Source organism: Bacillus rossius, chromosome 2 (assembly GCF_032445375.1).
Source record: "Bacillus rossius redtenbacheri isolate Brsri chromosome 2, Brsri_v3, whole genome shotgun sequence".
Classification (NCBI taxonomy): Eukaryota; Metazoa; Arthropoda; class Insecta; order Phasmatodea; family Bacillidae; genus Bacillus; species Bacillus rossius.
This window is the reverse complement of record NC_086331.1, coordinates 121,164,785-121,177,748: the sequence shown is the minus strand read 5'-3', so window position 1 is coordinate 121,177,748 and position 12,964 is coordinate 121,164,785. Positions and strand designations below refer to the sequence as shown.

The window sequence follows — 12,964 nt, the reverse complement described above, 5'->3', positions numbered from 1 at the left end:
TCTAGTTTACAAAATGAACTCTACAAGAAAACAAACAAGCTCCTTACAAATATTTAATTTAAGTGATGAACTTTCGCAGCCCTAATGTAAATATTTTACTGTGTAAACAAAGTGAAAGTGTAAAACTTAACAAAATTGTATTTCTCCATGAACTTAATACAGCCCTGTACATCACTTATTTGTTGTAAATGTTTCAAATGTTCAATATTTGGGTACATCTTATTTTATGCCAAAGTAAATTTGGTTTTATTTTGCTATTTGTAATTATTTTTAAAATTTAGGGCCAGTATATTCATAATTGGTACATACTTTGAAATAACATGTACTAATTTTGTTTTTGTGTTGTAATATAAATGTCTGTGAGTACGAGTGAAAGTCACTAAATAAGTCACTTTTTTTTTCATTTGTGGTCACTAAATCAACTATTTTGAGGAAAAATTGTGCTCTTGGCCCTGTTCTAGAACACGGTACTGTGTCTGGGCTGGTGTGATGGTTAGAAAGAGAGGCATGAGAGGCCTGTAAGTGTAAGTGAGAAAGGAACAGTGCTTCCCCGCCAACCGAGATAGACTGTAATTCCCCCCCTGCGTGGGAAATTAGTGATAACTGCTCGGTGTGGGAGAGAGAACGAGAATGGGAGTCCCCGATTTTGATGTAAAATTGAAAAGAGACTGATCAGGGGAAGCCCAGAGTTCTGTATGTAAAAGATTTTTTCATGTATTGTAACTTGTTCTGTGATTGGCTTGCATCTGTGAGTGTGAATGAAGCGTGCGTGTGATTGGTCGGTGAGGTCATGTGACGTCTACTCCCTGCGTGGAGAAGAGTGTGGCAGGACTTCACCAGTCGTCCGTCGAACGCTGGACGAGTAGGTCGCGTTCGGTGGCTTCTCGCTTAATTATGATGTAATTTGCTAATGGATAATTTAACGTTGGTGGTCAGAGCCAGGCCGAGGATTAAGTCAACCTAATTTGTTTTATTTTCTTTCGAACAGTATTAAATTAGAAATTACGGCCACCTTCGTAGGCGTTTTGGCTCGTGGCGAGATTCGTTTTTTCGCTGGGTGCGGCCCTGTTCGAGGTCGCACCATCTTCGTGTACTTGCAGTAAAACATTACTGAAGGACTTAATCGACGTTATTATTTTTATTATTAAATCTCATCAAGCGAATTGCGGGCAGTTTTCGACGGGCAGATGTATGTGTGAAACGAGTGAATGAAACATTGGATTCGTTTGTGCATTATAATTTCAAAGAATAAAACAACTAAAATCGACGCTTTAAATCTCTTTATTTGTGTAAGTAACAAACCGTTACAGGATGACTCTTTATTCCGCAGAATTTCTTGTCCGCTCGCTGCTTTTCAAGCGTGCTACACCTTGTATGGAATCTTTATACACTTGCACTTTGTGTGTACAGAATACTTATATTTCAACATATGTATGTAACTGTCGAGTGTTTTTGTTTTTTTAAGCTGTGTATATAAAGTGGAAGAGGAAAGAAGATTCTTCGTTGTAAATTTTTAAAATGTTTTATATTTTTGCTGTATACTTGCACATTTAACAGAGTAATAGCAAAATACTTGTTTCAGAATTTTCACAATTGATTGTTTTCAAGCCTTTTGAAAAGATACTTAACTATATGCAATAATTGTAATGTGTTTACCTTTAAATATAGTTACGTAAGTTAATTGTTCAGTTATATAATTTTTTTGACTTTTGGTTAACATGCTAAATGTTACTATTATTGTAATTAGTTAGTGTGTGCTATGAAGGATGTACTCATAAAATAAATACTGAAGCTCGGGCATCTACAACATCTCCGAAAGTTTAGGAGCCAGCTATAAAAAAATATGTGTGTGTATAAATAATGTCTGTGTGTATATATTCTTACACATACACCAACACACACACATTTTTTTTGTTAGTAGTTATACGTGTAGATTTTATTTTACCACTAGCTGATGCCCGGCATGTGTTGCAATTTCGTAATTATTATTATTTTTTTTATTGTAATTTGTTTGAAGTAGCTACACATGTAGTAATTTGTTTGAAGTAGCTACACAAATACAAATCATCTCTCTATCTCACGTGCTCTAATTATTTTAATATATACTTATATATATAGACACAAACACACCTTTCTATCTCTCGATCTATATATATTTTTGTCTATATATTTCACACTATAGCAATGAAAATAATTAAAATCTATATTTTTATCTATCTTTTTACCTGTCACAGGTTTGACATAGGTATATAAAAACACACACATATTCAAATGCAAAAAAGTGTCAAAATTTCAAAGCAATTGGTGAAGACCTTTCGGAGATTTAAGTTTTTGAACAAACAACATTTACATTTTTATTTATATTGATTAAAATACTAAATGGAACCTAAATAGCAACTTGTTACAGTATCTGTAATTAGAGTTAACATATTACAATCTAAATACCGTCCCAGAATTGGCTTATGTTTTCAAAACTATGGTTAATTAGGTATATCTTTATATCTTGATAGAAGTTATTCGCCAGCAAGAAAATTTGGATGTTGTGGTAACCTGACCCCCGTGATTTTGTAGAGCCTTGCTCAAGCACTGAAAGTTGTATCTATAGTATTATCTTAATGAAAAATGGTATTCGTACACCCCTAGTAGTATGGAGATTATGGCTGAAATAAGAATATAGGAAAATCTATAAGAAAAAAAAAGAAAAATAATTACTTGAATGTGTCAGCCTATAGTATTTTATTTTCAAAATTAGTTTTATGTTAATTATTCATTTTAGACATTTATCTCTTACAGATTGGAAGCAGCATACCACATCAGGTGTTGCCTGTAAACGTGACATCAGGAGATAGTCTGAGCAATTACCATCAGCATCCTTCTCATCAGCATCAACCTCAGCATCAACCTCAGCATGCACCTCATCCTGCACCTCAGCATGCCCCTCAACAACTGCCTCAGCCCCAAGTATCTAGTTTTCAGCACATGCCAGCATTCCAACCTCCATCGCCAGGCTGCAAGGACTTGACCATGAGTGAGCAAGACCTGCAGGCACTGTTGTCACACAAAGACATTGCGACGTGTTTAGCAGAGGACCTATTGAAACATTTCTCCTCTGGAACAGGAGATGATACTAGCCAGTCACAGATTGTTGGAAATTCATTGCTCAGTTCTGGACCATTCTCCCCTTCCATTTTAGAAAACTTACCTCCTGAAAGCAAGACTCCCTCTAGTGCTGAAGTGCAAATTTTATCTCCAGAAAAAGAAAAGATCTGTGAAGGGAATTTTGAGAGTACAGATGTTGAAGTGGAAATAATTTCTTCAACCATTTCATGCATAAAAACATCAGCAAAGGAAGAACCTTGTGTAAAGATACCACCACAATTGCCACCACCAGTATTAGAACTGCCAGAATTGTGTGATGAAATGCAGTCTGATATGGTTTTCAGTATTGACATGAAAGCCAAGGAAATAATAGAAGTATGTCGGTAAGTTGCTTTTTCTATATTTATGTTCTTATTAGTATACCTCAATAATTTACAAATTTAAATTTCAGTATTATCTAGCTGGAATTATATTAAAGATTCATTATCTTTTTGCTACTTTTGAAAAAAAAGGCATAATATTTATAGATTTAATGATTTGTGTTATGGTAGACTAAACCTGCCAAATCTTTCACTAATAGCAGTAAAATCTCAGCTTTTCAGTTCATTGTTCCACCCTCCTGCACATGATCTTGCCTCTTAGGCTTTTTGTTGCATTCATTTATTTTCTCTCCTGTTTTTTGATGTATGCATTTTAAATATTTATATTAATATTTTACAATAACAACTCCTTTATACAAGTAAACAAATGAGGGGAAAAAAATTAAGGAGGTAAGATTCAGATACTCTGAGAATTGTAAACAAACATTGCAACAAAGGGCACTATGTGTGTTTAGTAATATAGCAGACATCAAATCGACAAAATAAATAATGTTTAGAAAGGCCTTTTTGATAGATTTAGATGTATGGTGAAACAATATTTGGATTCTTAGTATTTACACTTTCCCACGATTGACATGTTTTTATGTCCCATTACATGTAATTATTGTAATGCAATATTTTACCTGAAATTATGTTGCAGAAAGTACTTTCTTCCCACTATTCACATCTCGTATAATATGTAAAAACTGGTTTTTATTTATGTAATACTTATTTAAGACTTTTTCACACAATACAATTTCCCATCAAATATGTTCGAATGTTTCTGTCCCGCCATTTTTTCCATAAGATGCACAATGTTTATTCATTATATCTTCTCATGTTGAATTTGCACAAACAATTTTGTTTCCTGTATAATGGTTTTGTGTGTGTATATATGTGTGAGTGAGTGCAAGAGTGTGTGAGAGAGAGAGAGAGTTAGTGTGCGAGAGAGTGTGTGAGAGAGTGTGTGTGTGAGAGTGTGTGTGTGTGTGTGAGAGAGTGAGAAATATACATACCTTCTTTGGTCTCATAATCGTCGCATCTATATTTTAGGGCGTCAAAATTTGGATGAAAAACCACTCGCCTAAATGTCGCATGATATTTTTAGTCCCACAATTAGATTCAGAGGGCTTTGTGTGGGTATTTTTTCCGTATAAAACAATATATTTTAAAGTGGAAATCTAATATGTATTCGGACATTACCACTTACTTAATTAATGGAAATACGAAGTTGTCTGATGTGTAAATTTTCTTTTAAAGACTTTTTAAACGTTATAACCTTTATCTGTTCGTTTGCGTCGCGGCAGTGTACCACTTACAAAAATGTAGCCAGTGCTAGTTGGCATCAACCGGTATCGGGTTTTTGGATATCGGGTCATCACTATTTCCAGGAATTTCTCTAATTCGCAGATAAAGCTAGTTTGATTACTATTCTAAGTACAAGACGTGGCGAATCAGTAAAGCTATTACAAACACCTTGTTTTGTTTACTGAGAAAGTGTGTTTGAGCTTCAAATTTTTTTTCCTACTAAACATCTTTATTCTTCCGCAGGCTTGTTGAAAGAAACTTAGGTTTGGGGGCATATAATTTTGTCAGTCTCTCTTCCCATGACTCAGTGTACAGATTTAAATCCCACAAAACAGTATCACATTTTACAATAGATTTGTTATTTTTGTCCTATCAGGGTAAACCCAAGCATTAAAAAAAAATCTTGACACTTAGCCAGGTCCCTCGTGGTGTCCGGACTCCCCTCTCCTCCTCCATACCCTTGTTCCGGCCATTCTATGGCCTTTTTCTCTCATCTGCAAACGTTGCAACAAAGCCCTGGCACTGAGCAAAGGCGGAGGGAGTACACACGTTGATAAAATTAGGAAAACTGTCAAAAGATGGTTACTGTCCAGCACACTTCGTAATTCTTTGGATACTAGATTACACACTGCTAAAACTTAGTTAGTTACTTTTTTACCTTAGGTCTGATTGTAATAAATTAAAGATTAAAATCAAGTCAAACCTTCAGAGGATATATTGTAACATGTTTGAATTATAAATGAAATGTGAATGCAATTAAACTCACAAATGAATATCACATTATTTTTTAACAGATCCTTTATTAAAATTAAAATTGTGAATACATTAAATAATAATAGTTACAGAAAACATGGTTTTAATCATATTTCTTGTGTCTGAAGATTTATTTACAAAAGTTTGTCCATTAAATTCTTTATAGTTTTTGACTAAAGTTTGAATATTAAAAATTTAAAAAAATTAACAATAACGTTGGTTAAAAATTTAAAAATAAATAAATTTTACACCAGAACGCTTAAAATCTTCTCTAGCAGCTGAATCATTAACAAATATATTTGTTTTATTGGCTATTATGCTGGTGCACTTAAGGCTCGGTCTCATATGCCATTTTTTTGTAATTACTTTTATTTAAAGGATATTCGTAAAATTTTATCTTGATACTTACCTTGCATTTGTTGTTCTGACACAGATATTCACTTAGTGTAATATCATGGGTGTAAAGTTAGCAAGGATAATTACAAAGACTTGCGTGCCTTTATACACCCATCTGTTGACAATATTTATGGCAGAACTATGTAATGGAGTTTTCAAGCTGAGATTTTATAAACAGCCCTTAAATAAAAGTAATAATAAAAAAAATTAAAAATCAAATTTTGTTAGAGAATATTCATTCCTATTCAAAAATATTATTGACAAATTCATTTTGAATAACATCATTTACAATTCATGCAGCAGAAACTGGAAGGAGTTCAAAAAGTTACCTAATGGTTAACTGATAAATTATGAGTGTCAATATTTTTTGTACACTAAACAGTAACCAGTTTATTAAACAAAACATGATTTTAATTGGTTTATAATTTAGATTGGCCTTTATTTTTTATAAAAAAAAATACTAGTGGGCTGTGTTGTAGTGAATAAAAATTGAATTATTATTAAAGTCATTATTTGATTGCATGAGATTAATTTGTAAGCTTGAAGTGTATTAATAGAAATTTTTTATATTTTTTAGGAAGCCACAGATGTGTTTTTTTTTTTGTTGGGTATAAGTTTTGACACTACAATGATGAAATTTAAGTAGTTTGTAATATGTGTATATTTATTATGTAAACGTAATCAACATCAAATGTTTCTGTCCCAGTCCATTCTTGTTTTTCAAATAAAATTTTTAACACTTTAGAAAAGCAGTACAGTACAATTGTGATTATTATACAAGTATAAAAATCACTGCCAGCAAATAAAAACTGTGAATATTTTCTAGGGGTCATGGAGTGAATGGCGTTTCAAACTGCAGTATTCTTTCGGAAAGAGCACCACCACCTCAACCGCCTGAACCACCTCAGCAAAAACTGACTCGTGAACAGTTATTGCCTCCAACACCTTCCGTCTATTTGGAAAACAAGAAGGATGCATTTAGTCCACAACTTCAAGAATTCTGTCTCAAACATCCTATAGCAGTTGTTAGGGGGCTGGCTGCTGCTCTAAAACTAGGCAAGTTTTTATTATTACAATGTGTAACTAACAATTAGACAATTGTGATAACTATAAAGATTCTGTGTGTTTATATATCTAGGGTCATTGGTGGTACTGTATTACAAACAATCAAAATTTGTGTATTTAAAAAAAAGTAATACCCAATAACAGAAATTTTTGCAAAAATTTCAAAGTGCATCAAGTAGTGACCTACATCAGTTATAATATAATTCGCACAGACTTTTTGTATATTATTTTGCTATTCTTTCATAAAAAATGTAATAATGTTAAAAAATTCATTGAAATACAATGTAAAAATCATTGCTTTCTCTTAATTATGTCAAATAAAGTTACATTTACATCTTTATGAAAGACATAAAAACCGTTGAGTTACTTAAAACTGTGCTGCATATATTAAACATAGAAAACCAACTCTTTACAAATATAAAGACATATTAAATTTTATAAATTCTTTTAGTTGGTTGTATTTAATATTATAAAAATATGAGTGTCTTCTTTCTCCGGATGCATTCCGAATGTCAAAAGTCCGCCAGGAGACTGACCAACTAGAAATGATGTCTTTAGATATTGTTAATACAAAAATAACATAGCCCTTGTGGAAAGCAAAAAAAAAAATTTTATCCACTCAGTATTGATAAATAACATTGAAGTTTGGTATTAGCATGAGGTGAAAAAACAAAAGTACAAAAAAGACATGTAGATAGATGTAGTGGCAAATAATAATATAAAATCTCACTGTAAGCATAAATTCATTTAGACTTAAAATCTTGACTTTTACGTGACTTAATGTAACTGAAAACAGGGGAATTATAAAATTCTCATAATGAAATCTGTATCAGTTCTGAAAGTCAAATATCTTTCAAAACCGTTGTAAATCTATTTTAATGATTTTAAGAGACACATTATCCTGCGAAAAGAATTTTATAAAAATTTAGATAGTACTAAAAATTTATTTTTATGAAGTGTGTATGAATTCATCAAAACAAAACAAAAAATAATGAATCTTTTGTGTTATATTATTTCTAGGAATTGTTTTATTGAGGTTATTTCATAATAAAATAAACTATTTTCTAAAACCCGTGTATATTCTTACACACATACACACACACAACCCCTAGGAATTGAAGAAATTTTACACCAGTGGGTTTGTAAAAGGTCTAAATAACATTGGCATAAACCTTACAATTTTTTGCCACAAAATATTACGGCTTATTTCCAACTAGTATGTATATGATATATATATATATATATATATATATATATATATATATATATATATATATATATATATATTTAGTTGAGTTATCTCCGTTTAAGGTATAATTAGCATTTTATCAATTTAGTCACTCAACTGAAACTCATTTTCAAATGTAGAGTCAGCAAAAGTATTTTGGCAAACATTAATGCCAGTAAATATTAGACTAATTTATATTACTGTTAAGTCGGTGTAATGTTTGTGTTATATATATTTTTTTGCATTTTTTAATTTCTCAAACTTGTTTTGAAATGTCTTTCACAAATGAGCAATGTCAGTACATGCTGTACAGCACAAATTTAAACAGTTCCTTACATGAATTTCCAGCCTGTGTGCTTGGAACCTTTTTTTTACTTATCCACTTGAAATTATAGTAAATGCAGGTTAAATACAAATATATACACAGAAGTATTATTTACTCAGTGTTAAGTGTGAAATTGGCAATTAAACTTTGGCAACAAGTTCATTACAAAAAATATTTGTTGAAAACATATGTATGTGTTATAATCTAGAGTCCTTTCCAGCGCTGGTATACGACTTTAAAGTTGGAGCTGATAACTTTTTTTTTTTTTGCAAATCATAAAGTATTTAAAATGGAACTCTAGAGTTCTTTAGTTTAATGGTCATTAACAGTTGCTAGTATGTGCCCTTTACAGTAAAAACTTTTATTATTTACATACTAACATTTTACTTCAATCAACTGACATGCACATTTTTTGATTACGAACACTGTACAGAAATTGTGTATTGTGTCTTCATAACAAATAAATCTTAATTATTAGAATTTATGTTTTTAAATTATTTTGGGTACCTATTTCGCTCTGATTTTAACTACACCTATCCCTCACTTAGTACGACTAATTCGTTCCTAAAAATGCTCGTGTTATTCGAAGTCACGTATTCTGAAGCATTAGTTTCCATAATAACAAGGCTAATTTTTTTTAATGTGTTCCAAAATTGTGTAGGCAAATATACTTCACGTAATATAAATGCGTTGAATAACACTCAACTATAAATGCTTTATACTCTATATGCCTCCCATCGCACTTTGTATGACAAATACAACGCCACGTAACGGGAGATACGTCGTTATGTACTTTATCGTCAGTCGGCTGGCTGACTTGCCCGCCCGGCCGTGACCTTCAACTCACGTCGTGTACTTTTCTAAACCATCCTTTACTGACAGTGAAACCGATATTACTGTCTGGATAGTTACATTTTAATTTTTTAAAAATTAAAGTGCTTATTTGCATATCACCACCTGGTTCACACCAATCCTGTCAGGCCAATGATTATTTTTTTCATTGCAACACATTTAACAACTTTTTCCAAGTGTTCATTTTTGTTCTGGCATTTAATGTCAAATATATTCCTGCTAGTACATCCAACAGCATCAGACTTATATAAACTTTTGGTAAGAGTCCTTAATTCGTACGATTGTGCGCACAGTTGACATGCTTAAAACTGAAGTGCGACCAACATAAGCATGGCCTTCATAATAATATGCGCGCTGTAATACTTATAGTTTTGTCTCAAATACTTGAACACTATGCATTATGAGTGATCAAGCACGTACAGTTACCGGCAGCTGAATGGGCAGACGCTTATGTTTGAGTGAATTCCCTGCCTCTGGCTAGACTGAGTTCATGGCCCGGTTTGGGGCTAGGGGACAACGGTACGGCACTGCGGCATATGCGGGGACGTAAAAACATTTGGCCCTTTACACTTCATAGCCGCAATTTAACTTGCCATAGCTAATGTTTATACAACAGCCGATAGCGTAGACCGACCTGTGCGCACATCTCTTCCCCCCTTGTTTGGCTATCTGAATCCCACGCCACATCTGTTGTTTACAGAAGCTGAAACAGGTTTCGTAACATCGTGCTCGATTTTTTTTTTCCTCCTGAGATTTCATGCTAACTGAAATTTATAGACGTGTTATTCAAGACTGGAGCAGTAAAATTCACATTGCGCTGAATGAATCCGCACAATCTGAAGACGTGCTAAGTGAGGGATAGGTGTATTATGTTGAAATTTTGTGCTGCATGTCCAGATTTGAATTTTTTTAAATGTTATGTATTTGTTTATCTGCTGTCCTAAGTAAGGAATGTGCTTCTATTTTGTAAAATCTTTGTGTTTTTTTTTCTGAACTAATGGTGGGCATGTGACAAACTATTTTTAAAATATTTTACTAAGTATAGCTATACTAAATGTTTATGGCCAACATATATTTTAAAACCTTTTTCAATTTCATGGAAATAAATCACTGAAAATTTTACTTTTATCTAGGAAAAAATTATTTTCTTTGTTTTATTAACTGCATTACATGTCCAGTATGGTTTTTTATTCTTTCATTACATTAGTAATCCAAGATCTTGTGTAATTGACTACTTTGTATTTTGCGTGATATTAACAAAATAATTTTTTTGTAAAAGATAAAAGACTAAAGGTATGATAATACTCAGATATATGAGAGTTGAATTCATAATGAAATTTGTAATCATAATTGTTCATTATTTAATTTGGTTGTGTATTTTTACACCCTATTTAGTTTTTTTTTGCATTTTTAAATTAATTTTGTTTGGTTGATTTTGTTTACAGACCTTGGTCTTTTTTCTACAAAGACTCTAGTTGAAGCAAATCCAGATCACAGTGTGGAAGTTCGGACACAAATGCAACAGACCTCGGATGAAAATTGGGATCCTCAGCAAGGTCGTAAAGTGTGGGCATGCATCAGCCACCGTTCTCATACAACAATTGCAAAGTATGCCCAATATCAGGCTTCATCTTTTCAAGAGAGCTTAAAGGTAATGTAATACTCCAAATTTTAACGAAATTATCTTTGCATGCATGATAGTGTGTTCCGTAGTTTGTTGGTCTGGTTATACTGGATGTTACATAAGGACATTCAATTGAAATACTCTCAGTTCAGCCAAAACTGTCTTTCAATACAAGACATTATGGAACTCTTCACAAAATGTTTGTCATTATAATCCACTTTATAACATAGTTGAAAAAATGTGTTTGTTCCTTTTTTAATCACTCTACTTTCAACAAATTGTATTAAAATATAATTTTAAAAATTTGCACATTATCATTAACTTTTGAAGAACTTAGAATAAAAAAAGAACTTTTTTTAATCTTTTTATAATTTACAAAACTTTGTACAGAGATAATCTACCAAAATATAAGGTTTGCTCTTCCTTTGTTACGCTGGGTTTAAATATTTTAGTAAAAAGCAGTAAAATGGACAAAAAACAAGGAAAAAGTTACTTACACTTGTAAAACAGGTATGAACAACGCAAGTCACAGCACAAACGAATACAGGTGAACACAGTAGGCTTTGAGTAACAAAACCGTAGCAACATTTACGAAACTATACTATCTCCCAGAATACCAATACGTAGTTTCACTAAATAAAACTATTAGGGCTATAACATTCTGTATTTTTAAACCTTCACAACTTCAACATTATCCCGTCAGATATACTCCCCTCCACGATCCTTTCACCGCTCCATCTGAAATTTCTATTGGTCAAAGCACTGTTTGAAGTTATCTTCTGGAAGCATGTTCATGGTCTCTGTTGCTTTTTCTTTCACTGCTTCAATAGTCTCAAATCACGTTCATTTCAGTTAAGATTCCACTTTTGGAAACAGAAAAAAGTCCCTCGTGGCCTGGCATTTACTCCCTTAAACTATAAAACATTGACACATAAAGTAAAACTTGTTTAAGACGTTCCCGCATAATACTTTTCCCGTTTATAATGTTTAAATAATTATTACCTTGATCACTTCCATATATCCCTATGTTAATTTTTCACATTCAAAACATTTGCGTTTATACATACTTCCCACTTACAGTGGAACCTCATTACTATGAGAGCTGACAATGGCGGGAAAAATTCTCGTAACTACGAATACTCGTAATAACCGAAAATAGAAAATTGAATTTAAAGTTAAGATTCCTGAACCTAAAAATGTCTTAATTTCACACCGTAACTCAAACGGTGCACTTTAGTGAAAAACACATGGAATTAAAGTTGTAGCAAATTAAATTACAAATTGAAAAGATCTCTATGATTTTTTGTATCTGCAATGGTTTTCGTTTTAATCGGGAATGAATTGGTCTGACGCACGAGGAAGCAATGGAACACAGCTAACACAGCAAAGATAGCAGCTGGGGCCACGGTCGCGTCGTGAAGGAGGGGAGGAAAATGAAGCGTAGAAAGGAAAATAAAAGAAGTGCAAGAAGAAAGCTGCATGAAGGAAGGGGCGAAGGCTTCCCATCCTGTGTAGACTGGTTTATTTTTAGATTTTCTCCTATAGTCAAAAGCCAGTGCAGCAGCTAGCGACTAGGGGAAAACCTGGGCTGACGTAACAACACACAGACTGCACTCTACGGTGTTTTTGGCAGCTCTGATGCATTATCCTCTTCCCCCCCCCCCTTTTTTTTTGAGCCTTCACGCGCTGCTGAAAAATTCCTTCACCCCCTGCCGGATGTGTCATTTCAAGCACTTTTTTTCAATGTCAACCTTCAATATAGAGTAAAGAGAGAAAGAGAGGGAGAAGGGGGGGGGGACATCGCTGGGGATTAACGGGATGAGGAAAAGAAAAGGAGGGGAAGTAGCTGTCTCTTCAAGCGGGCACGCACGAGCGGGAGAGAGAGCGCATTATATTAGTCACCACAATCCCGTCCTCTGCCTCTCCTCTTCCCCCGTCACTGCTGCTGGGGAAAG

The 12,964-nt window shown here is 33.2% G+C and overlaps 1 protein-coding gene across 1 annotated transcript in view; it reads left to right on the top strand.

The window, feature by feature from the left end:
* Positions 1–12,964, top strand: part of LOC134529706 (lysine-specific demethylase 6A) — a 235,905-nt gene that overhangs the window by 172,459 nt on the left and 50,482 nt on the right. Inside the window, exons 12-14 of the mRNA XM_063364070.1 lie at positions 2,794–3,482; positions 6,742–6,971; positions 10,831–11,036. Of these exons, the coding sequence (XP_063220140.1) occupies positions 2,794–3,482; positions 6,742–6,971; positions 10,831–11,036 (1,125 nt within the window). The remainder of the gene's footprint in view (positions 1–2,793; positions 3,483–6,741; positions 6,972–10,830; positions 11,037–12,964) is intronic.